The sequence below is a fragment of the Gopherus flavomarginatus genome, chromosome 2 (genome assembly GCF_025201925.1).
Source record: "Gopherus flavomarginatus isolate rGopFla2 chromosome 2, rGopFla2.mat.asm, whole genome shotgun sequence".
Taxonomy (NCBI): Eukaryota; Metazoa; Chordata; order Testudines; family Testudinidae; genus Gopherus; species Gopherus flavomarginatus.
The window spans coordinates 128,069,634-128,097,341 of record NC_066618.1 but is presented as its reverse complement, the minus strand read 5'-3'; the positions used below and the strand labels follow the sequence as shown (position 1 = coordinate 128,097,341).

Below are 27,708 nucleotides of genomic sequence, written 5' to 3'. Positions count from 1 at the left end.
TATTCCCATTGACTTCAATGGGACCAAAATTTCACCCTTAGTTGTAGACTCAATACTACAACTTGGTGTTAACAGTTCTGTGAACTTCACAAGTTAATACTGAACAGGGCATCACAGTTCACACAAGTTGGGAATCCAGATCTCAAAGAGGGGAGATCCAAGCCAGAGCCACTTATCAATGCTATCTCTTAGAAAGTTTGCCAAATATATGTCCTTGGCTATGGTTTCTGTAAAAGCAGGCTACTTCAGCATATGTAACTCACAGTATGTTACCTGTCCTCTTCCAGTGGTTGGTCAAGAGAGGATAACAGCCTTTTCATGCTTCCAGCTAAAGTCCTTTCGCACAAGTGACAGTGATGCAGTACTAAGATTTAGTAGTTGATTGATGGTTTTGGGGCTGGAAGGGTGAGGGGGAAGGTACGGAGTCATATAATCTGTTTACACTTTATAAAAAATGAGGATGTTGCCTCTATTAGTTTGCAGCAAGGCTTTTTTTTCAGTTATGATGTCATGTTTGCTTTTACTTTTCAAATGAAAGATAAGATGTGTAATAGTGCTACTGGGGACAGTGGGATGACCCTGCCACATGACAGGATAATCCTGATCCATATCAGATGACGGGGAACAGGAAATTAAAAAAAAAAAAAAAGTCTCTTTGCAGCACTCCTGCATGTCACATTAACAGTAATTGAATAATTAACTTGCTTAACACTTTCCATATATAAAAGATTCTTATCACTTTTTTCACAGAAGCTCTAACTTCTTCATTGCTTTCATGGGTTGCTACTAATTGTGTGTTCCTCATTTTTTTTTTGGAGTGCCCAACTTGAGACACCTTGGACCTGATTTTTCAGAAGCAGTGAGCACTCATGATTGCAACTATAGTCAATGGAAATTGTGGATACACAATAACACTGATAGCAACAGAGTGTGGTCTGGAAGAGTTGGAGGAGTCAATGAGCCTTCTGTTCTAATCCTGGTTCTGTCACTGATTCAGGTGCGGCCATGGGCAAATAATTTTGTCTGTCTCAATTTCCTCATCTATAAAATGGAAACTTAATTCTGACATTTCCTAACTTTTGAGAACTTGGCTTTGCAACCTTAACATTTTTATTATAGTTTTCTGTATGTCATTTCCTAGATTTTTTAAAAAGAAAATGGGGGGGGGGAATCTATCATGTGGAATAATACTGACACTGACATGAGCCTTCAGCACAGTTGGAACCTTAACATCTATAGCACCGACCTCTGCCCCTTGAGCTAATGAAATAACTAACAGCAGTAGTAGCCATAGTAGGCTGTCATCCTCTTTGTTGACCAGTACTAGAGGGGGTTCAAGCACACATATTGTCAGTGAGTTTCACAGATATTTGATGGGAATCTGCATACTACTTCAGAATCCCATACAATGTTAGTATAAAATTTGAGTAATAAAAAGTTTATATTTTCTAATTGGCACTTTCAAAAGATAATAAAATGCTAAGTAAAAGAGAACCAATGTCAGAGAATAACTTAATGAGTGCTAATCTTTGCATGTAACTAAAAAGGGTAGCAAATAATACATTCCGGATTCAGTCTGGGTGTATGTTTTGGAGCTTCTTGAAGATTATAAAAGAATAAAAAGAAAAACATTTAGATCTGGTAGCTGAATCCAAGCACTCACTCATTTTCAAAAGTATGTGCACTACAATTACCACCAATGTAATGACTACTTGGGTAACTGCACATGCACAACAGATCACTGGCTCAAGCAAATACCAAATTGGGGTACATATTTGAAACAACTGCATGAACAAATTAGATGCAAAATTGAACACGTTTAAAATCAGACTTCTAATTTATTTAAAGTTTAGTGAATCAATGAGAATGCCGCCCCCCAATAATCCTGGCGCCCTAGGCAATTGCCTAGGCCACCTAAATGGAAGCGCCTGCCCTGATTATATGAAATTTTTATATGATGCTGTAATTGAAGACCAAGTTCTTTCAGCTGCAACTGAAACTGATTGGAGCTGTGCTTTGAACATTAAGTACTGTAAAAATACTAAGTACTTTGAAAAATCAGACCATAAACTTCTCAAATTGGGCACCCAAAATTAGTGGACACTTTTGATAACTTTGGCCTTAATCTCTCTATGCTTCAGTTCCTCATGTGCAAAATGGGGATAAATAATACCATCTAAATTCAGTAATGTTTATGAAACACTTGGATACTATAGAGAGAACTCCACAGAAACTCCAAAGAGGAAATGAATAATTCTGTATTTATCTTTTGAGGGTTTGGATAGTGTGCATTAAACAGGGCCTGGGGCCACACACACAATGATAAAGATAAAAATAAATATGGAATTAACTACTCATTCACTGCATGAGGCAGAGGTCTAGTTAGTGCTTGAGTTGTGCCAAAACACTCTGGAATCCTGTTCTGGCACTTTTTTGAGCAGCCAGAACAGTGTTCCAGTACTTCTTGAAACTATGCAGCAAACATAAGTAGCTAGTCAAGAAGAGAAATCATGCAATGAAAGTGTGTGCAAATAGATTAATGCATCCATTTTAAGTCCAAAATAAATATTATTTATATGGCAAAATCATGTGCCAACTGTGTGTAACTGCTTTTTTTTAGGACTACAGCAATGGGTCCTGTAGAAATGTAATTATGTGTGTAAGTGTGTAATTAAAGATTGTATGATAACAGATACACTAAGGGGGCTGAATTAAGGCTGCATAGAGGTTATGTTCATAGATTTAAAGGTCAGAAGGGACCATAGTGATAATCTAGTCTGACCTCCTGCACATTGCAGGCCACAGAACCTCACCCACTCTTGAAATAGATCCCTATGTGGCTTTAACTACAGCTATCATTATGTGTGTTCTTGTTCATAACTATTTTTGTCTTGCTTCCCATCTGAATCAAGCTTAGAACTAACTGAAATGAACAGGGAAAAATATTTTTCCAAACCCTCTCCTCTACTGTAATTTTTCCCCTTGTATTAATGTTGTGAATCTATAAATTGTTGAAAACAGTTTTGCTGCTGAAAACGTCCAATGAATGCAAAACAAACAACAAATACAAACCAAAATTAGCCATTAGATTTGGCTCTTCTAAATAAGAAGTGTACATAAAACGATTTCCTACCAATGGTAGTACTTGAAACGAGGTCTCCAGTTTGGAGTGCATAAAAGAGTCTGCACTGCACAGGCCAAGTTCACAAACATATAGCACATTAGGAAAAACCTGCAAAAAAAGACAAATCTTTCAGATGGGAAATGAACTCTATAGTCTGACATACAAAATCTATTAAAGATAGTGGGGATAAATAAATATATTTACAGAAAGTTCAGATTAGTATGAGAACATAGGAATTACTAAACCAGATCAGATCAGTGATTCATCTAATATACTATCCTGTCTCTGATAGTGGTCAATACCAGATGTTTCAGAAGATGCAGGAAACACTTCAGTAGATAATCAAAGAATGATCTATCAACATGGAAAGCTTCTTCCTATCTCCAATCAGTTAGAAATTCACTTATACCTTGAAACTTGAAACAGGGTTTATATCCCTCATAAAACTTTTATCAAAAATCTTTGCTATTGTAACTTAAGGCATCTTTTTGTTATTCATATAAAACACTAATCCTTTTTAAAGTTTTACTAATCTCTTTGTAGCATGTTATACTGTAGTGACTAAGTTCCACAAGTGGCGTGTTTTGTTAAAAAGTTTTTGTTTTTTTTACTTTTAAATTTAGATCCTTTTAATTTCACTGACCATCCCTTTGGTCTTGTATTTTAGAAAAGACTAACAGAAATGCCCAGTCTACATTGCTTGTAGCATTATTTCACATACTTTTAGCATGTCCCTTCTAATTTCCCTTCTCCTTTCTAAAATAAAAATATATGGGGAACAAATATTTAATAATGGGCCCTTCAATCTAGCCGAGAAAAGTATAGCATGATCAAATGGCTGGAAGTTAAAGCTAGAAAAATTTAGACTAGAAATAAGGTGTACACTTCGACAGTGAGAGTAACAATTGGAACAATTTACCAAGGGTCACGGTACATTCTCTATAACAGACAATTTTTAAATCTAGATTGAATGTTTATCTAAAAGATATGCGCTAGGAATTATTTTGGGACAGTTCTATGGTCTGTGCTTTGCAGGAGATCAGACTGGATGATCACAATGATCCCTTATGGCCTAGCAATCTATGGAAGTATTGCATTTACTCACTTAGCTGTAGCACACATAAAGGTTATCCACCATAACCTTTAAGTCTTTTTCAGAGTCACTGCTTGTCAAAACAGTCTCCCATTCTATAAATGTTACCTACATTCTTGGTTCCCAGATGCATGATCTTGTATTTAGATGTACTAAAATACATTTTGTTCAAGTGAGCCCACCTAGCCAATGTGACCCACCCTGCTCTGTAGAACTGACTTGTCCCCAGCATTATTTACCATTTCAACTATTTTCTGGCATCTGCAAACTTTACCATCAATGATTTTATATTTTCTTCCAAATCATTGGTAAAGATATTCAATAGCATTGGGACAAGAACAGATCCCTATGTGATCACGCTAGAAATTCCCCCACTAGGTGATAACGCCCTAATCAGAGTTATTTTGTGAGATCTCTCATTTAGCTAGATTTCAGTCCATTTAATATGGTCTGTGTTGATTTCAGATACTGCTAATTTTTTAAATGAGAATGTCTGAAGTACTAAGTCAAATAACGTATGGAAGTCTATTTCAGTAAAGCATTGATTTAATTTAGCATTAGCCTAAGGCTTTTATCATATTTTGTCAGTCTAGATTCCTTTCAGCTTAACTGTGAGTTTTACTAACAATATGATCTGAAAAGTATTTCAAAGACAAGACAAAGTCTTGATAACTAAGTTAATAAATTTCAACAATATAATAAGCTTTTAAAAAAATAATGTCAATTTTCACATGCGTACTTACATTGAAAGAATTGGTGCTACGCTATCCAGCGAAGCTATGAGAATTCCTATCTCACAGATACAAGCAGTGAGAAGTAATGCCCATGTTGGTTCTCCGTTTGTTTTTCCATGACCAAATACCTAATTCAATAAAAATTTTCAGTAAAATAAGTAAATCTGTTCAATATATAGTTCTCAAAATATAATAAAGGGAAACCAACTGTAACAAAACCCATCAAATTTAAACTGGTTAAAGCCATTTTTAAAGTTATTTGAAATCCACATGCATAAGCAGATTCTCTTATATATTAAAAAAACAAATTTACATGAGTTAAGACTTGACATAGGAAAACTAATTTTTTTTATAATACAAAATTAAAATTTTAGGGATGGGGAAGAGAAACAACATGAGATTTCTAATCACAGGCCTGACTCTTGATACTGCATTAAGGAAAGAAAAGAAAAAACAAAGGAAAGAACATGGGAACTTACAGAGAAGCCTCCCATAAATCAGTAGACGGAGCCCAGTTGCTGAGACATGGGATATGAGAGAGCTCATGGCCAGATCCACTCAGGTAATTTTATTCATAAAGTTGTTGGGGGTAGCAGGGACAAAGTCTTCTCTCAAGGTTCCAAAGAATACACACAGCAGTATACGTTCCCTCCTCTTCTCTCCACACAACCATAAGGATTGAAACCCCAGTATTCCCTCTACCTGTTCTCTTTCTAAACATCCAGTTTCTCCTCACTGTCATTCTCCATACCACATCCTTCCCTCTCTTTTCCCTATAGAGACCCTTCAATCTTCCCTCTCTTTCATTCAAACTCTCATTCTCTTTCTAAACCCTAATTTTCCTCAAACATCTCTCACCATATTTCAAATGTCTCATGTTCCCTAGCACCTTGCATCACTTTAAATTCTTCATGCTCTCTTCCCTCTCCCTCCGAACACTTCATCATCTCTAAACATCCTTCCCTCTCCCTTGAAACTCATCCCAATCTACAAATTCTCTAATACTCCTGCAGACAACTCTAATGCCCCTTACCCTCTCTCCTTCCAAAACATCCATAATTCTCTTCTTCATTTGAGTTTCCTTTCCTCAAGCCCATTTTCTCCTCCTGTGAAACCTCGGCAGTCATCCCACCCTTTGTTCCCTCATTGCCAAATATACCCTTTCTATTTACACCTCAAAACTATGACATTTTTCTCTTGCCTCCCATCTGTCTCTTTGATTCACCTCCCCCCACCCTTACAGTTTCCCTGTCCTGGCCCCTATTCTCTCTGCATCCCCAATATTCAGCTCCTCCCACCAAGTCCCTCCTTCCTTAGCTCCCTTCCTCTCACCCACAAGTTCCCCACACTTCTCTCCAACTCCCTTCTCTTCATACAACTTCTTCCCAGCCCCAGTCCCCTCCTCAGATTCCCCTAATTGGGCCTGTCCCATTGTAGTTCATCTCCCAAAGACTGTCCGCACCACTGCCTCCCATTATCACCAGCATCACACACTAGATGGTGCCTCTCTAGATCTCACATCAGCTCCTATCCCCTTGGACATGTTACCTAACGTGGGGAATTAGGAAGAGCTGCTGGTTGGCCCTGTCTCTGCTCAGCTCCCTACCTGCCAACAGTGGCCGCTGCCAGGTCTCACAAGAAAAAAACCAGCACTGTCTTTCAGAATAAGCCCAACCCATTCTATCCTTAAGAGACAGACACCAAAACAATCAAGTATCTATCTACTGTTGAATATTCTTCTATGCCTCCTAACTTTAGTCATTTTCAAGTCTTGTCCAAAAGAGTGAGAATTTGTCAAAATAAAAGAAAATTACTGAGTTAACATTTTTGCTTCTGTTGCAACCATGTTTTTATTTTTATTTTTATTTGCAGGTTTTTTATCATTTTTAATATTTCCTTTGGCTGGACTAAGAGGTAGAGATGATGAACTACCTTGTGCTGGTATAGGGTTATTGGCTCATTCCACTGTAGTCAGTGACTAAAAGCTTGCATAGTGACTTATCCATAATTTTAAACTCTACAGTGCATACTGAATGTCGCATGTAAGGAGGGAAGTGGGGAAACGGCTTAATTTTTAATGCAAGAGGTGCTGGAGAAGCCCTAACACAATTTAAGCAATGGCTGGACTGCTGGAGAATGGCAGCTGCTGGCCTTGTGCCCAGATCTGAAGGCAGTCCCACTGCCAATAGCAGCACTGAAGTAAGATTGGCATGGTATAATGCATTGCCACCCTTACTTCTGCGTTGCTGCTGGCAGCAATGGTGCTGCCTTCAGAGCTGGGTGTCTGGCCAGCTGCCGCCACTCTCTGTTCTTCCTTTAGCAGGCACCTACAGTGTGTTATAATAGCTGTCACTTCTAGGTAGGCTTTTTCACTTAATTTCAGATATAGTGCCTTACAAAAGTCTTTGCATTGTCTTTCCGGATGGCATTTTTGTCCTTTGCTTTTATCTATAAATGTAGGCACAAAGATGCATCCAGCAAAAGACCAAGTATAGGCAGTACCTTAATAACTTGAGTTAGACCCCCTTCATCGATGGGAAGGTTACAGTTTTTGCAAGCTGTTCAAGATGGACTTGCTTTTCATGCATCTCCCAATTTTGTCCAGGCACTAGAATACCTGGGAGACTGTACACTCTACACTTGCCAAACTATCCAATTCAGAAAAAAGTTACATAATCTTCATCTCAGTCACAACCAGACCTCGAAGTTCAGAATTAATGACAGAACAGCATGGAAATAGCTGTTATACCTGTCCTAATGTAGATAATTTGCAGAATGAGTAAGAACTTAAAATTGTTGCTCTCAACTTTTTCTATAAGTGACTCCAAAACAGTATCATGTAGTTCCATGTCCAGATCAAATTTACTCTATTTACAAATAAAAAGTGCCTGAACTCCAAACCTAGACTGGAATCTGAAAGTTAAGTTGCTAGCTATTTTCTGGCTTGTGCATTTCCACTTGTAAAAAATTCTGTGGGCCCAATTTTGCCTCAGTTTCATAGTGCACAACTTGATTGTTTGAAGAACAAAGACAATAAAATAGCACAGAGATACATAAGGGTAGAGTGTGGTCTGCAAATGCAATTTGATTTACTTTTTTTTTTTAATGCAAATTAAAATCTAGCTTCAGCTCAAGGTATGTCTATACTGCAATCCAAGGTGTGACTGCAGGTCAGGTAAAAATACCTCCATTAGCTTTACCTGTGCTAGCACTGCTAAAAATAGCAGCGTAGTTGAGGTGACATGGGGTTCAGTGCAGGCTCTACAAGCCCATCCATAACCCTGAGTACCAACTTGCATTGCTGAAGCCTGCACCGCCATAGCTACACTGCTGTTTTTAGCAATGCTCACACAAGTAAAGCTAGCTTGGGTAGGTCTATTCTAGCTGCAATTATACCTTGGATTGCAGTATAGACATCCCATCACAATTTCATGGCTCTGCAGCGGTAACAGGAATAAAAATAATTGAAAATATATTTAAGTCAACAATATAAATGCAATTTAAATGTAAATGCATTTAAAATACTGAAAAAAGTAGCTCACTTGAAGAAATGGTATTATGCCATCTCTTGCAATAGCCTGCAACAGCCGGGGTGCACCAGTAAGACTCTGTAGACCAGCACCACATGTAGAGAAGAATGAACCAATTACAATTACCCATGAAGAAGGCCATGCCAATGTACCAATCACTAGGTTTCCATTAACTGCTTCTCCAAACCTTGGGAAAAAGATCAAATAAATTAACGAGAAAGAGCAGTGAATGCTAAAGTGATCATTCTTCTATTATAGCGCAATACACACATTTCTAATCCTTTTTTAGCACTTAATAAATGATACTCTACAAAATAATCAGGTTGTGTTTGGGTTTATCCAACCGATTTATCCTCTTTCTTATACTATTACGGAATGGAGCAGCTAAATTTTACAAGACAATTGTGATTTAATAATTCTTAATACTACATCTGTCTTTACAAGACATGACTTCCATATTATCCGGGCATACTACATTGTTTATACTAGTAGCAAGATATTTACTCGTATGCTCTGTACCCATTGTGGTATTGAACTAATTACCACATAATGACAATAACAGCCATGATACTAGAAGCCAGATTTTCAACAGCCTTTGCAGTTGAAAACCCTGTCATGCAGATATATACAGAGACACGATATATAAATTCATATAAATATTGTTTTCAAAATAAATGGTTGATCATATACAGCGCATGGGTATCAAGCGATGCATGAGAAGAGTCAGCGGGTGAGGCAGTGTGAACTGCCTAGTTTTAACATTGTTTAGAGATACTTAAGACACTTGGGCATGTGGAAGCATGGAGACAGCCTGTAAGCTGTCCTCCACTCAGACCTGTTGGATTAGCTGTTCCAGTTAAAGAAAAATAGCAAATGGGAGAAGGTTATTGGCGTGATAGAGAGTGCTAAGGAAAAAGAGGTAATGCTATGATGGTTTTCTCTGAAGTACCGGCAGAGGGAGTAAAGACAGAAAACCCATGGGGATGGCAACTAGAATTAGCCAGTCAACTACATACATGTGCCTTTAGCCTGGCATGTGCAATTTTTGAAAAATATCAGGAGAATGCGCAAAAGAAATCAGCACTAGGAGACAGGTGCTTTCATAACATAGTAGCTAATGCCCAAGCTAGTTCCAATGGTTTCTTGAGATAATTGATTCTGTCTTGCCTATGGATCCATGCATGAGTCCAGAAGGGGTTCAGTTAAAGTGAGAGAGCTTAGGGGAGTCTTAAGAAATGTGAGACGTCATCCAGCAAAGTCAAGGCAGTTTTTTAAAAAGTGGCATGCATTAATTTATTTAAAAAATAATTTTCAGGTCACTTTTAATGTTTGAAGATTATTAGCAAAAATTTATTTTGTAAAAATGTGTTTTATCTAGCTGTCATAAACAGATAAGTAAGAGTTAATAGAACAGAAGTACTTCATATCTCTTTTGCCTGTAAAGGGTTAACAAGATCTGTGAGCCTGGCTGTCACCTGACCAGAGGACCAATCAGGGGACAGGATACTTTCAAATCTTGAAGGAGGGAAGCTTTTGTGTGTGCTGTTAGTGTTTGCTTGTTGTTCTCTCTGGGGGCTCAGAGAGACCAGACATGCAACCAGGTTTCTCTCCAATCTCTCCGATACAGGCTCTTATAAGTTCAGAATAGTGAGTACTAGGTAGATAAAGCGAGTTAGGCTTATGGTTGTTTTCTTTATTTGCAAATGTGTATTTGGTTGGAAGGAGTTCAAATGTGTATTTGGCTGAAAGAAGTTCAAATTGGTATTTTGCTGAAAAGATTTTAATTTGTACTTGTATACTTAGGCTGGGAAGGTATTCCCAGTGTCTATAGCTGAAAGACCCTGTACCTATTCTATTTTTTAAATTTATAAAGATAATTTTCACTGTTTTTTATCTCTTTAATTAAAAGCTTTTCTTGTTTAAGAACCTGATTGTTTTTCTATTCTGGTGAGACCCCAGGGGACTGGGTCTGGATCCGCCAGGGAATTGGTAGGGAGAAAGGAGGGAAGGGGGAGAGAGAGGCTAATTTCTCTCTGTGTTAGGATTACTGTTTCTCTCAGGGAGAGTCTGGGAGGGGGAGAGACAAGGAGGGGGGAAGGTGCATTTTCCTCTCTGTTTAAGATTCAAGGAGTTTGAATCACTGTGATCTTTCAGGGTAACCCAGGGAGGGGAAGCCTGGGAGAGGCAACGGTGGGGGAAAGGGTTTACTTTCCTTGTGGTAAGATCCAGAGGGTCTGGGTCTTGGGGGTCCCTGGGGAAGGTCTTGGGGGGACCAGAGTGTACCAGGCACTGAAATTCCTGGCTGGTGGCAGCGCTACAGGTTCTAAGCTGGTAATTAAGCTTAGAGGAATTCATGCTGGTACTTCATCTTTTGGACGCTAAGGTTCAGAGTGGGGATTATACCATGACACTAGCCTATTATTTTTCATTTGTTTTCAAGGTTGCCAGAGCAGTTGGCAGAGAAAAGAAAAAGGCAGAGCTAAGACCAACCCAGTTCCACCTTATTTCTTCTCAGGCCCGCAAGGACAAGGAACAGAGACAGAGCAAGAAGCCTGATGCATTGAAGTCAATTTTCAAAATCTTTGAATTGTGCATGCCCAGACCTTGGATATACTTGTCAGTACTCATTTTGAAGCTACATATGCACACACAGCTTTGAAAACTAGTCATCTACTGGATCTGCAGAAAAAGGGACACCACATGGTGCCAGTGCATACATACAACGGAGTCCCTGAAAATTCTCTGCTACATGCCCAGGAACCGCAGCAGGCTGCTGCCCAAGATCCATGAGACACTGCCATGGAAGGCAAGCCACTCCAGTAAATTGAACTCTAGAGGCCATTCCACAAACTGAAGGGACAGTGGTAGAAAGCAGCCCAGGACAGTGGCTTTAGACTCCCTTTTCGGAGTGCCCCTGCTCAGGAGTCAATTCACACAGGGTTGGTGGACTGGGTGGGTCTGGTTCCTCCTACCCCCACTTCCTGAAGGACTGAGACACTTTGACCAGGGAAACAAAGGACTAGAAGTCAGATGCAAAACACTAGGCCACCTGGCCCTCCAAGCAATCTGTTACAACTTTATAAAGGTACTAATTATACTCTAATTTCAGCAAGAAGGGAACTGGCAGCCAGTGCACAGCACAGAACATGGGTGCAGTATGGTCCCAATAACATGCCCTACTCAAAAGGTGAGCTTCTGTGTTCTGCACTAGCTAATACACCTGTGAGATTTTCAGGTGGATCTCCAGGCTGTCTTCGGAAACATAAGCATTCATAATTAAGGCTAGGTGTGTACTTAGCATATTTTCATTATTTTTCTTCTTCAACTTTGACTTATCTTTTTATTAAAAGAATAGTATTAAATTAGGAAATTTAGCAATGTTAACTGTCACATAAACGCACACCATCTAAATTACCGGTAAATTTCTAAAATAAAACCTATTCAAACATATTTTCATTCCAATAATCAACATTTATGAGCATACATAAAACATGTGCCCTTTATAAAGATGGAAATTAAACATACATACTTATCTCTTAATATCACACCTTCTATACATGCACCAAACAATACAATGCAGGATAGATCTATTATTGAGAATGAAGGAAGATAAAAACAGATTGATTATACTGTAGTGTAATTTGGAGAAGAATTAAACTCCTCATTACCTAAGAATTTCTAAAAAATAGATTCATAGATTCATAGATTCTAGGGTCAGAAGGGACCAATGTGATCATCTAGTCAGACCCCCTGCACAAAGCAGGCCACAGAACCCTACCCATCCACTTCTATAACAAACTCCTAACCTATGCCTGAGTTATTTAAGTCTTCAAATTGTGGTTTGAAGACCTCAAGCTGCAGAGAATCCACCAGCAAGTGACCCATGCCCCACGCTGCAGGGGAAGGCGAAAAACCTCCAGGGCATCTGCCAATCTGCCCTGGAGGAAAATTCCCTCCCGACCCCAAATATGGTGATCAGCTAAACCCTGAGCATGTGGGCAAGACTCACCAGCCAGCACTCAGAAAAGAATTCTCTGCAGTAACTCAGATCCCATCCCATCCAACATCCCATCACCAACCACTGGGCATACTTATCTGACGATAATCAAAGATCAGTTGCCAAAATTAGGCTCTCCCATCTTACCATCCCTTCCATAAACTTATCAAGCTTAATCTTAAAGCCAGATATGTCTTTTGCCCCCTGTACTCCCCTTGGAAGGCTGTTCCAGAACTTCACTCCTCTAATGGTTAGAAACCTTTGTCTAATTTCAAGTCTAAACTTCCTAGTGTCCAGTTTATACCCATTCGTTCTTGTATCTACATTGGTACTAAGCTTAAATAATTCCTCTCCCTCCCTAATATTAATCCCTCTGATATATTTATAAAGAGCAAGCATATCCCCCCTCAGCCTTCTTTTGGCTAGACTAAACAAGCCAAGCTCTTTGAGTCTCCTTTCATATGACAGGTTTTCCATTCCTCGGATCATCCTAGTAGCCCGTCTCTGAACCTGTTCCAGTTTGAATTCATCCTTCTTAAACATGGGAGACCAGAACTGCACACAGTATTCCAGGTGAGGTCTCATCAGCGCCTTATATAACGGTACTAACACCTCCTTATCTTTGCTGGAAATACCTCGCCTGATGCATCCTAAAACCGCATTAGCTTTTTTAACAGCCATATCACATTGGCGGCTCATAGTCATCCTGTGATCTACCAATACCCCAAGGTCCTTCTCCTCCTCTGTTGCTTCCAACTGATGCATCCCCAATCTATAACTAAAGTTCTTATTATTAATCCCTAAGTGCATGACCTTGCACTTTTCACTATTAAATTTCATCCTATTACTATTACTCCAGTTTACAAGGTCGTCCAGATCTTCCTGTATGATATCCCGGTCCTTCTCCGTGTTAGCAATACCCCCCAGCTTTGTGTCATCCACGAACTTTATTAGCACATTCCCGCTTTTTGTGCCAAGGTCGGTAATAAAAAGGTTAAATAAGATTGGTCCCAGAACCGATCCTTGAGGAACTCCACTAGTAACCTCCTTCCAGCCTGACAGTTCACTCTTCAATATGACCCGTTGTAGTCTCCCCTTTAACCAGTTCCATATCCACCTTTCAATTTTCATATTGATCCCCATCTTTTCCAATTTGACTAATAATTCCACATGTGGAACCGTGTCAAATGCCTTACTGAAATCGAGGTAAATTAGGTTTACCGCATTTCCTTTGTCTAAATAGTCTGTCACCTTCTCAAAGAAGGAGATCAGGTTGGTTTGGCACGATCTACCTTTAGTAAAACCATGTTGTACTTTGTCCCAATTATCATTGACCTCAATCTCCTTAACTACTTTCTCCTTCAAAATTTTTTCCAAGACCTTACATACTACAGATGTCAAACTGGCAGGCCTATAGTTACTCAGATCACTCTTTCTCCCTTTCTTAAAGATAGGAACTACGTTAGCAATTCTCCACTCGTATGGTACAACCCCTGAGTTTACTGATTCATTAAAAATTCTAGATAACGGGCTTGCAATTTCATGTGCCAGTTCCTTTAATATTCTCAGATGAAGATTGTCCGGGTCCTCTGATTTTGTCCCATTAAGCTGTTCAAGTATGGCTTCTACCTCAGATGTGGTAATATCCACCTCCATATCCTCATTCCCGTTTGTCATCCTTCTATTACCCCTAAGCTCCTCATTAGCCTTATTAAAGACTGAGGCAAAGTACATTACTTTTTTTGTCTTCTTCCAGCTTTCTCACAAAAATAAGATTAATCAAGAGTTAGCTGACTTTTGGCTATATTTCTTTATCATGTGCTGTATTTATTTATACTTGGTACTTATATTATACATTGGTATAATATACTATTATACCAATGTATAATTTGGCATTTCATAAAAGAAGACTCTGGGAGTCCTTATTTTGTAATGCTGTATAGTATTAGTTTCTTTCCCTGGCAGTTCACACACTATCAAACTTTCAAATGGCCACACTGATCAGATCAAAATAAAGGTAAGTTACTCGTTAGACCAGGGTGACTTCAGGATCCTGCGTTATCCACCCCAGTAGCATCAACTTTCATTTGGAATTTGGGGAATCAACAAAAAATATTTAGAATTTCTTTCAGTTTAGGTTCTGTTTTGCTCCCTGCTAAATTTTAAACTCAGCAAACTTAAATGACTTCCCAGTGAAACTTGAAAACAAAATCCTAAGGCTTGTACACTTCTGCTTTAATAGCGTGCATTAGAAGAAAGAAAATAATTAAAACACATCACAAAGGATACAGATGAAGGATGTAGTTGAAATAGCCAAAATTGTTCCAGTAGGAATAGATTTCTGAGCATCCCTAAGATCTCCAGATCTGTTTGACCCTGCCATAATACCTAAAAAGAAGAAGAAAACGTAATTTTATACCATAAAATCAATGAATATTGATTACTTTATGAAAGAGAATTTAAATACAATATTTATGTTTAGCAACCATCTAAAAACTAATATAACTGAGGAAATTCCCTTTGGCATTCCATTATGTGGACTACAGAATGTTTGTTCAGTTTAAACTTGCCTTGTTTGAGAAATTTGAACTGTCCCACAAATTGTATAGAAGGAATTTTCAGGGGGTTCAGAGAAAGTGTGATACAAACTATTCTTCTGAAGTTGCAACACAAATTAGGGATTGCATAATAAAATGGAGTAGTGGTTGGGGCAAGAAAACAGTTCCGAAGGTCTATGAGCTAACGGGACTTGAGACGTTTTATACCTTGTACCTATATGCCCTAAAATCCTGGTTAATAGACTGAAAGCCCTGAGATGTGTTCACAGACAGTAAACTGGCTGAAGAATACATAGACAGATGCCTTGGGCTGACAGGAAATATAAAAGGGATGAGGCAAGCAGAGTTACCCATCCAGGGATGAGAACCTACTGCAGCAGGAGGGATACCATCCCAGAGGGATCTCAGAGGAGTGGGGAGAAGTGGCATCATCTCTTTCATACACTGGCTCATCTCCCCTGGAATTGCCCAGCCTGTACATTGGGGGCAGAGCTGCTTGCACTCAAACGTAGAGAGAGTTAACTTTGTTGTTCAGCCTCTGGAGGGGGAGAAATTAAAAAGCCAGCTCCAGCTCAATTGGGGTGTACAACATACATGCTGCTGAGTTCACTCTTCGTGCACCAGTACATATTATTATTTATTATCTGTATTATCATAACACCTAGGAATCCTAAGTCACAGCTAGGTGCTGTATAAAGAGAACAAAAAGACAAGTAGATCTACCTTGCTCTACCTTATAGGTACAGAAACACCAGATCCCCAGTGGGGATGGAAGTTACTGGGCAGATATTCCAGGGATGGAGGAACATAGGCACTGCCCATATCCTAGTCAAACCACATGAGGTGAAACCACACTAGAACCTGGGAGGCAGTTAGCTGTGGATAAAATACCAAGGGTAAAACCATTTTCCCTGCCTCTTTCTGAAATCTCTGTAAAGACCCAAGAGTGTTTGGGGATTCTGGCAGTGGGAATGTTAGACAACATCCTTTTTCATATTTTACTGGAAAATATTTGAGGAAGTACCCCATTCTGCTACCTGAGAAATCTCAGATGAGGACATAAACACCTATCACTCACAACAGTGAGATGATCCATCAAAATGCAAATTACTGAGTTAGGAATGGGGGCAAGGGGAACCCTGCCCAATTCCCCTCAAGCTGTTTCAGTCAAACTAGCTCCATATAAATCTATCAAGACCAGGAAGGGCGTGGTTGTGAGACTAGCTGCACTTCTGTGACAGTAAACCTCTAGATGTCCTCACCTTTTTTCAGTTGAAAAGAGAACCTTGAAAATGTAACCTGATAAAAAGATGTCGGACTAAGCTTGCAGAAAACCTGAAACAGTAGCTCAGATGGGTAGATTGCCCCATTCATTTCAACTGAGAGAAAATTATATTATGAAGATATACACAATCTTGGGGTTAGCACTCATTTTGCTTAGGCCTTTAGCAACGCATGAAGGCCTGGGAAAAGACAATTGGTTTCATTTTGTTGAAGGGAACTCAGCTTTCAAAAAATTAGGAAATGCAGCTTTAAATGGTTTCTGCCACAGACTGAAATAACAGGTACACTGTGCCTCCCCTCTACTCTGACATTATAATTAAATGTAGCTTGGCCATAATACCTGTAAACCAAAACTGGGGAAATGAAGTGCCAACAATAAAATTACAATTAACAACAGCAGTATCTTTTCATGCAAAACCACTGTATTTACCTGTCACAGATGGGAAATAAATCCCTACTAGCATTGTGAAGTAGGTCATAATGTCTGTAAAAACATATGGGAGTCCTCCAACTTTTATCTCTTCTGTTCCAGTAATTGATGGGTGACCTTTTTTTTCAATAATTGATCCTTTGTCTGTATAGGCACTCCACAGGTTATCTGTAAGGAAATAAGTGAGAGCTGCACAAATACCTAATAAATGAGACAAACAAAAGTGTCCTAAATATAAGATCAACCTATCTACATCACTCACAGCTGTGAAAAATTCCATGTCCTACGTGGTGTAATTAGGTCAAAGAAACCTCCATTGTAGACACAACTAGGTTGACAGAAGAATTCTTTCATAGACCTAGCTACTGCTTCTCAAAGAGATGGATTTACTACATCGACAGAAAACCCCCTTTTGTTGATGTGGGAAGAATCAACAATATGCTACAGCAAAGTAGCTCTGTTTCTGTAGTGTAGACATACTCCAGTTTTTTCTCCCAGTTATTTTTATATAATAACTAAAGCTTACAATATTACCTGTAATTTAAACAAAGATCTACTCTTATAAATCAGGTGGCCTGTCTGGTATAAAACTCTTGACATTTTGGGAACATTTCTGAAAACACTAGGTACAAGGCAGTAATAACCCCATGGTATCTTCCATCAGCTTTTTTTTTTTGTTTTTTGGACAGGTGGCAACTCCACATACTATGAATGCCAGCTAATTTCTGTGGCTGTTGCACATGAGCAGCCATTCGTCTGCTTTGAAAAATATTTGGGGATGATCTGTATCAAGGGCTATGCATAATATACATTCAGTGGAGTGCACTGCATTTTTCCTTCTCTGTGTATTTTTATTTTTCTCTCTCTCTCTCTCTCTCTATATATATATATATATAAAATACATTTTCTTGGATAATTCTGAAAGTAGCAATTTTTGGAATACATTTCACAATTGATGTAGAACACTAATGTTTTATATATGTATGAGTAATTCATGTAACAGTTTCTTGCAATATTTCCTTGAAGAAATAAAAATATTTTAAATTAGTCATTAAAACTTTGCAGCTTTTTATTTAATTTGATTTGTACTCATTACGTAAAAGCATGTATTCCTATTTATGAGTTTTTACTATATTCTTCCTCAAAAAAAGGAGAAAAGCAGGAAGCCCTATTTTTATCTCTATCTAGAAAACAGTTTCAGTTATTTACTGTACAAAAATATGTGTTCCTATACTACACAAATAGGAAAATGCAAAGACTTTGATCTCTACATATCTTTCTAAATGACCAATCTGTGATTAATGGACATCCAGTCCCAAAGATTATCCGATGCTTGTAATATGGGAGTGGCTACCAGTCAGAAAAATACATGGTGATGGTAAGGCCTCATGGCATAGAGCCAGAGTATAAAATGTTTTTTTCAAGTTAAGGAAAACAACCTTGTGGACATAGTTAGTATGCTAACCTGAACCATTAGAAAATTATTTCAAAATGAAATTACATTAGACTATATGTAGCGAGGGGGCCCCACTCCCCCGCGCTCTTGAGGGACATAGGCTAGAGAAGGTGCGGCCACGGGCGGAGGCCCCACCGCCTGTCCCCGCCCCCCAGAAGTCAAGGGGCGGGACAGGAAGTCCAAGCCCGTCCAACCTGTCCCCGCCCCCCGGAAGTCAGGGGCGGGACCGGAAGTACAAAAGCTCGGCCCCACGGCTCAGTTAGGAGGAGGCTGCCAGGGAAGGCAGACGCTAGGACCCGAGCTCCTGCTGGGCCTGGCCTACCCCGTGCCCGGTACCCAGAGGGGTACTGGCCTGACCTCCCCTGGGGACAGTACTCAGAGGAGCCGACTGAGCGGTCCGACGCTCGGCCTGTGGAGGAGCTGTCTGGACCTCCTGACGCCCGGTATCCCGAGGAGTGGACTGGACCTCCCGACGCCGGACACCCTGAGGAACCCATGATCTGGGGCCCCCCAGACTACACTGGCAGAGGGCAGGTACTCAGTGAGGGGGAGGTTGGAAGTGGCAGCCGACCCCAGTCAGGCTGCAGGCTCACCTGAGCCGATGGCAGTGTGTTTCGGTCAGGATCCTCCACTGACCACTAGCGGTGTTGACCGCTACTAGGGCCCCGGGCTGGAACGCAGTGGAGTGGGAGGGCCTGCGTTCCCCCTGCCATCCCTTCAAGGTGGCAGACTCCCCCTCCCCTGACCTGTGGAGGCTATATGCTGTTCCCCTGTGCTCAGCCCCGCTGATGAGGCCTGAGCCTACACTGTGCGTGTTGCCCCGCCCTACCCAAGGGCCTGGTCGTACTTATATACTGTTCCCCTGTGCTCAGCCCCGCTGACGAGGCCTGAGCCTAGACTGTGCATGTTGCCCCGCCCTGCCTAAGGGCCTGGGCTTATATATATACTGTTACCTTGTCGCTCAGCCCCGCTGAAAGGCCTGAGCGTAGACTGTGTGTGTTGCGCCGCCCTGCCTAAGGGCCTGGGCCACTTGCTAACTGTTGTGGGTTCACTCCGCCCCACAGCAAGGGACGGGCCCCGAGTCAACGAAGCGCGGTGGGCCGGTGTGGCTCCCCTCCGCCCGCAAGGAGGGTTGAGCCCCGGTGCCGCTCTACTACACTATACCAAAATAAAAGCTGCTTTAAACTTTTCTGAACATATTCTAAAATGTTACCAGAATAAATATAATTTTAAATATATGCATTCAGAAAACTAGCAGATATTCATATGATGTACTATAAAACACAAACAAAAAGTCTAACATATTTTTCACATGAAAAATTTCAGCCACAAAGAAAACATTTTAAGGAAGTTCTGAGTGACTGAATATTAGGGTTTGGAATTGAAGAGTGATCATTGTAAATGCATATACACTTTATATTGGATCCTTCTTGAAATCTTTTACTGAATTTTGACAGAAGTAGTAAGTTGGTAGAGTCCCCACCAACTTAAAAAAATCACATACCTGTAGAATCAAGAATTAATACTTCCTTGGGAATTGTTCATTAACCGATTTCAAAACCACACTACCTGAACCCCAAATGATATGCTTTCCCCCTGGCTTGGCAGCTTTTAAAGGTTCCTTGCTTCAGGACTTCTCTTTTCCAGAACCTAGAAACACGCTCTGCTGGAAGCCTACTGCCACCCCTCATATACAGATGGAGTCTAAAGATCCAGTAGAACAGCAGAAATTAGCCTGCAGGGTTCCCACAACTGCTAACAGAATGGGACAACGGGAGAATCCTGACATTCTGTTAGAAGTCTATTGGACTAAATGTGTGACTGGAAGCTAGAAACTCCTGAGCTTTCATCTGCCATTTCTGCCATTGACTTGCCACGTGACCTTGGACAAGTCACAAACTCTGTGTCTTAGTGTTTCCAATTATTACCCCTACCACATAGTAGGGTTTTGAGAATTAATGAATCTACAGCACATTGAAGATGTAAAGCACCAAGTCTACAAAGATGCTAAGTATTATAATTACATTGCATTTTAATTGGTATTTTTACCTTTTTTGTTATTTGATACAACAGTTACCCTTAAATAAGTGTCTACATACCATAAAATGAAGTAATTCTAAGAACCAAACAGTGCTGAAATACAATGATGGGAGGGAGCAGTCCACAGATACATGAGTTACAGAAACAATGATAGACATCTTACACCCTGCATGTCAGAACTGTTATGGCCTATACTAATATCATACAAAAAATCAGTTAGTTTAACTGCATATAGACTTTAGGGCCAGAAGGGACCATCATGATCATCTGGTCTGACCTCCTGCACATTACAGGCCATAGAACCTCACTCACCCACTCCTGTAATAGACCCCCTAACCTCAACCTCTCACCGAATTACTCAAGTATTCAAATCATGATTTAAAGACTTCAGGTTACAGAAATCCACTCTAGTTTAACCTGCAAGTGACCCATGTCCCATGCTGCAGAGGAAGGCAAAGAACCCAAATGTCTCTGCCAATCTGACCTAGAGGAAAATTCCTTCCCAGTGCTAAAAATGATGATCAGTTAGACCCTGAGCACCTGGGCAAGACAGCACCCAGACACCTGGGAAAGAATTCTCTGTAGTAACTCAGAGCCCTCCCCATCTAGTGTCCCATCTCTGGCTCTGTTTTCAGACTTACCAATCAGAACTCCACTAGCAATTCCAGGAATCCCTTGAATTTCTGTCACGTTATTTAGGTTAAAGTATTCATCACATGTGGCATTGAGTGACCGATTATCACAGAAGAGACTCCACAGCTTCGTTGTCACTGTTTCATTGTTTACCTCAATAAATTTGGCACAAATATCAAAGTTGCGTCTTGACAATGTACGGTTTCCAAGAAGACAAATACTAGATATGAAAGAAATAAAATAGAGGTAGAATTGGTTTTCTGCAGTGAATTTATTTTCATTTAGCTTAGTCTATAGTCTGTTCTCCAGCAAATTCTTCATTTACCATATCACACATTATAATATTATTAATTCAATGGCAAAAACTATGTTAATACAGAATTGTAAAGTTGCTCTGTGGTATGTTGTCCCTTTGCAGAATGCTGAACTGACCAAAACTCAGACCAAAACTCGTTTTCCAGCCCAGTCACTTTCACTAACAGGATTCCACTTAACACTATTAAACCAGGGAAATAAAGTTGCTCTCATCACCTTCTCTGTACCCTTTTTGAGAAATTACTTAATATTGACACAACACATGCTCACACTGGTCCTTGGCAGTCTAAGACTCAGGAAGTTCCAGATCCTGGTGCACACTCAAGCACTTAGCCAACTCCCCAGAAAAAAATACCACACACATACAATTTAAGAACCACTTCATGAGCCTTTTACAGCCTCCTTACACTTACTCAGAGGATACCATCTCAGCCTACATTTTCACTTAACCATCATTAAAGTATGAGAATCCTTTTATATTCCACCTCACTGTAGACGATATCCTTTGCAAGCCTGTGCCCTGCTATTGACGTAACCAACACAATTCTACATAGAAATGATGCATCCTGAAGGTACACATTAACTTCTTTCCTTTCCTCATATCCATAATAGGGTACAAAAGATAAATCTTCACATATCACAAATCACAGCTACTGTCACACACCTCAAAGTAATCCACAGATCTCACACTACTGCCTTCACCATTCAGTACAGCTGACACCAATCACACACACTTACCTGGAATGCATGTAGATAATAAATGCTTAAAACTGCTCTTATGTCCCAGCTTGCTACAATAAAACTCCTGTGCTCTGCTAATCATGAGGAATACACAATACTACACTGAAACAATGCACACTGGCTCCTGCATGGGCAACCTTAATTCTGCATCTTCTGGTTTTCAGAAGTTTGAATTATGCTCAACTCAGTGTTCTGCAAGAGGACAACATATCACCAAGCAACCTGAACTCTGCATTATTGTCTTTTTTTACATTGAATTTCCTCATTATTGACTGGGAAAAGATATGCTGCTGGTAGTAGCTAGTTGTTATATCAGCTGTTGTACATATCATGTCCCACAATTTGCATACCAAACCAAAACAGCCTGTAGTCAGCAATCCCCATGTCATAGTATACTCCTTGCTCTCCCACAAACTTCTGCAAACTTTTGATCCAGGAATCACACAGAATCCACACACTGGCAATCCTGGCCATGCACATATTTCTTTTCCCTCAGCCGTCAAACCTCCACACTACGTCTTTGAAAACACCACAATGATTTGCTCCAAGACAAGCAGCCACTTGCCAGCCCACCCCTACACACACTAAAAAAGGGTTAGTAAAATACAGATTTTCTCAAACAACCAATCTAAGACTTGTCTATCATCCATTCCCATTGCCCAATCCCTCTGCAGCTGCAACCCCTTTCCCTGTCTCCCTACCACAACCCTCTGCAGCTCCACCCCATATGATTTTAAAACATTTTGGTTAGAACAACTACTGACTGTTCTGCTGTGTTCACAGTACACTCCCATAAAATAAAAAAAAAAAACAGAGACAACTTGTAGCAAGCAACATGAGTTATTCAATTTTTACCGTATAGAACTAGAAAATTCAGTGCAGGTGTTCACTAGGGACAATGGTATTAGCACATTCCCTCAAACTACCCAGGCCAGTATATATAGCCAACATAGAAACCCTCTTATTTTTCCCAAGCACACTGTAATCCTTCCATGTGACTCTTTACTCAGGTCATCCAGAACCCTGAGCCAGTTATCGCTCTGCCTCAGAAGGGTGAACTTGTGCTACTAAGCTATGAGTCAGAACCCTGACACACCAGCTTATCTGCCTTGCTAGCAAACTCCTCAGGATTCTGCCAATCCAAACCTTGCCTTAGAGATAACAATCAATGAATCCCAATTCCTGAGTTTCCCAGAGACATCTTTCTGCAATGTTTAGTCCCTCTCACTGGACCCTCAGAGAAATTATCAAGTTTACTGCCGCCAAAGAGACAGAACATATATCAGCCTGGTATTGGGCTGAGGATTTTATTCTTCAATCAAATGCACAGCATTAAGATGGTCTTATAATGAAACAAGAATAAGTTTATTAACAAAGAACAGATATTTACGTGATAATTGGTATAAAACAGAAGACACAGTTATGGTTACAAGCAAAAAAACAAAACATGCTTTCCAATGACAAACTTAACCTCAGCAAGTTACAATCTTTGTCTAGGAGACTTCAACCCTCTTTGTTGAAGGATCCAAGTTTCTCAGAAAACAAGAGCTATGAGCCCTGGTGTCCATCCAGCGATGCACAACATAATTTTTTTTGCCTCTGCTTGTATCTTCCCAAAACTCATTGACCTTGTTTCAAGAGGCTGGAAAGTCTCCTGGGGTACACAGTCTCCATCTCCCATTAAGATTGTTAAAGGGTCATCATCCCTCACTTGTTCCCCGGATGGCTTTGTTTACATTATTTGTAAATGTATTTTTCAGGTCTTTGGGCTCACCTTATTTAATTTACATTGGAGACACAGTCAAACCTTCAAAACAATGTTCCTTTTTCTAGGACAGGTGAGTGTAAGCAATGCCTCTCAAACACATTTTAGGAACATATTTCTAGCACATACCTATAATTATTTATACATCATCTATATATACACATCACACAATATTAATGACCACTGCATTATCAGTTTACATATGATACCTCACACAACACCTTTTAGATATAGATTATGAGAACTGTGAGTTGGTGCAATGAGTGTGTCAGGCCTGATGAGAGTTATAGTACGTAGTGGCTTTTTGCTAATTGGCACTGCAGGGCTCCCAGGGTCACATTCCAGACTGCACATCTACACAACAGTGGTGTAGCTAAGAGTGGAAATTTCGGTGGGTTCACAGTTTATAGTGGACAGCAATGACCACAGTGCTGAGCTCATTTTAATAAAGATTTCACCAGCACACTGTTCTGTCAGTAGCATGGTCAGCCAACCTATTTCTTGCTCTAGTCAACAGCAGAATGAAGCCCACCAGCACATCAGCAGTCACACTCCCCAGGTGCTCATTCAGGCTACTTTTGAGCTGGCTCCAGCTCAGATGGTGCTGCCTTTGTGGGCAGCTCTGCTCAGTCACTGCCGTATTGCGGAGTCCACCCACAGTGTGATGATGGGATTCACTGCAGCCTCAAACCCCTCTTCTCTCTCTTCCCCTCCCTTGTCCTCTCCTCTGCTCCCTAATTACCTTTCCCTCCCAGGAAGCATTTACATGTCTAATTTTTCCCTTCAAACACTTAGCCCCCCTAAGGGAGCTTGGGATGAAGGGTTGCAGTGCACTGGCAAAGCTGGGAGGTGCAGGAAGGTTGGAATGCAGGGGTTTGGGGTGCACAGGCAGGGCTGAGGATGTAGTCGGTTGGGTTTCAGTGCACTACCAGAGCTGGGTATGCAGGGTGGTTGGGGTGTCCTGGCAGAGGTGTGAGTGCAAACAGGTTGAGATGCACTAGCAGAGCTGGGAGCACAGGAGGTAAACTTGCAGAGGTGAGGGTGCAGGTAGGGGTGATGTTACAAGGGGTTGAGGTACAGAGGTGGGATTTTCTGGCAGAGTTGAGGGTGCAGGGGCTTGGAATGCACTGGCAGAGCTGCAGGGTTCCTCCACAATTCCCTCACCTGAGCCTCAACCTCTCTCCCTTCCCAAACCACTGATCCTCATTTATCCTCCTCTCCATAACTGCCCTCCTCTTGCTGCACCACCAAGCACCTCTCCTCCTATTTCTCCATCCCCTCCCTTTTCCTCCCCTCCCAGGAAGCATTCACATGTCTAATTTTCTACCCAAAAGACTTTGATTACATTCCCTCCGAACTAGAATTGAAACCCAGGACTTGCAAACTGCAACAAGCTCCAGTCACTCAGAACTCCTTTTGTCTTTCTTAGATGGAACTTGTGATTAATTTATCCTTAGATATGTGAATGGCAGGGTGAGCTCACAACCATCAAGAGATCTATGATTCCTCCAGCCATCAGTATCTCTCCTTTTAATAGTAAAAACGGCAGAAAGAATCTGGGTTTGTTTGGGTTTTTTTTTTTGGGGGGGGGGGGACTAACTCAGGAACCCCTTAAAATTTAGATCATTAATGCTACTTGACACCCCACAAGGCAAATTTCAAAACAATCCAATTAACCATTTGAATTTTAGAGCACTTGAACAAATCAAGCTTTAAAAAAAAATGGTGGGATTAGAAACCCTCTAGCTATTTGTCTGCATTGGCACATGCACCATTTAAAAAAATGTACTTTTTCTTAAATACTGTTATGAATTTGGCTCCACTAAAAGATTTAGTGAGTGTCATGCACTACCCTGGGTAAAACTTGACAAACTGAGACCATTTTGATCCATAGCTCATCAGTGGTTTGATCTCTAACTCTGGGTAAAAATATATACATACATACATACATACATACATACTCCAAATTTGGTTCACTTACCCCACCCTGAAGCTTTCTGTGGGCTTGTCTGCACTTGAAACTCTGTGCTGCTCTAGTTCTTCAGAGTAAACACTATCTATGCTAATAGGAGAGGTTCTCCCATCAGCATAAGTAATCCACCTCCACAAGAGGCGGTAGCTAGATGAACAGAATTCTTCTGTTGACCAGGAACTGTCCACACCAGGGGTTAGGTTGGCTTAAATATGGCATTCAGAAGTATGGATTTTTCACACCCTTGAGGAAGATAGCTGGGTGAACCTAAATTTTTAGTGTAGAGCAGGCCTGAGACTCACCAAAGATTCACAGATTCCAAGGCCAGAAGGGATTGTTATGATTATCTAGTCTGACCTCCTGTATAACACAGGGCATAGAACTTTCCCAAAGTAATTCCTACATCATATCTTTTGGAAATCCAATCTCCAGTGAGATATAAATTTTAAGAGGAGGAAGGCAAGTTTAGTTGAAGAGGAAAAACTTTGAGAAAGACATACATAGTTACATAACTACATTTTAAAACCACCACAAACCCCCAAAGCAAATAAGAAAAGACTAGAAACGTTTTTATTAGAAAAAGTATATTGTGATGAATTCACATTAATGGAGTATAACACAATTTTTATGGATCTATTTCAATTAAATGGAATAAAAATATTTGCAATATGTAAAAAAAAAAAAAAAAGGTATGCTTGCTCACTGAGATTGAAGTCCATAAAAATATTCAAAATTTTAAATATTGCAGTGAGAACGCATACCAAAATCAGTTACCACTTCTATAGCTAGAGAAACACATTCGTGTCCACAAATTGGTAAATTATGAAACCAAATAGGTACTTAGATGCACAATTACCAAGTTCTTCTACCAAAATGTTTTTAAAATTTTTAGGTTGAATCTGTTGCACTCATATTCTAGAATTTTGTACAAAATATTTAAGGCATTACAGTAATAATCTATCCTTACACACTTTAGCACTTAAAATAGTATTTTACTTACGGAAAGTTTGGTGGGTCAAAAGCAGTTTTAATAACGCCAGCATAAATGGCAAAGATGGAAAGAATCACACAAGATAGGAAGACCAGTGCAAGTTTGTTAACATATTTAACTCCTACAAAGACTACTATGGCCATCAGAGCGACAATACACGTCCCGTAAACTCTCATGTTGTTTAACATGGCTTCTGTTTCTCCATCAGCATCTTCTGCTTTAAATATAGCAGCACTGGGAGAAATATATGTCTACAAAAGAAAACAAATAAAATATTAAAACTTTCCTCAAAAGGTGCTCAACCTTTTACAATAACTATATTTTCTTAAGTTTACAGATCTTACATTTACATTAGAGAATTCATCTGTTATACATACTAGCTTTAGCGTTTCAGGTGCTGATCCCTGTATCAGAAGCATAGATATACAAACAATGAAAAAAGAACATTGAATTTGAAGAAACAAATAAACTCCTCAATCTGTTGGAGGACAACACAATTAAGAAAAAAAGTTATTTCCAAAGGTTTTTCATTATGGAGTCATAGCCATGGCTTCAATGTTGAAATTGTAACCAACGTTTCATAATACACCTTTTTTACAGCCTCCTATAGCTTCACAACAAAGATTAATTAAGACTGAAAACTGGCTGATTTATTCTAGATCAAAGAGATATTTTCTGCAAAAAGTTAAACAAACTGTTTTTCAGTCACAGACCATTAAAATTAACCTGATTTGAAAATGTGACCAATTTTTAATATTGCAGTGTTTAATATTTCTTATATTATGTAGCACAGACTATATCTGAAGAAAATGGCTTGTAATTAAACAATGTCAGTAGAAAATCTTAATCCAACTGTAAAGGTTATAGCATGTAAGAGTACAAGTATTATGCTATGCAATAGCTGTTTCATGAGAACACAAAAGCTTGTTCTTTTGATAACAGAATCAGAAGTATCATTTAATTCAAATGGTACCACGAAGAAAAAAAATGTTTAACAAAAATACAATTTTAGCTCCAGATGCTGCAAACACTTATGCATGTGCTT

At 39.9% G+C, this 27,708-nt stretch overlaps 1 protein-coding gene across 3 annotated transcripts in view; it reads right to left on the bottom strand.

The window, feature by feature from the left end:
* Positions 1-27,708, bottom strand: part of SLC12A7 (solute carrier family 12 member 7) — a 283,899-nt gene that overhangs the window by 73,467 nt on the left and 182,724 nt on the right. For all 3 annotated transcript variants that reach the window (XM_050938142.1, XM_050938143.1, XM_050938144.1), the window contains 8 exons: positions 26,673-26,914; positions 20,888-21,099; positions 16,751-16,918; positions 14,768-14,866; positions 12,011-12,068; positions 8,494-8,668; positions 4,961-5,079; positions 3,134-3,232 (listed from right to left, as the gene is read on the bottom strand). In XM_050938142.1, coding sequence (XP_050794099.1) covers positions 3,134-3,232; positions 4,961-5,079; positions 8,494-8,668; positions 12,011-12,068; positions 14,768-14,866; positions 16,751-16,918; positions 20,888-21,099; positions 26,673-26,914 — 1,172 coding nt within the window. The remainder of the gene's footprint in view (positions 1-3,133; positions 3,233-4,960; positions 5,080-8,493; positions 8,669-12,010; positions 12,069-14,767; positions 14,867-16,750; positions 16,919-20,887; positions 21,100-26,672; positions 26,915-27,708) is intronic.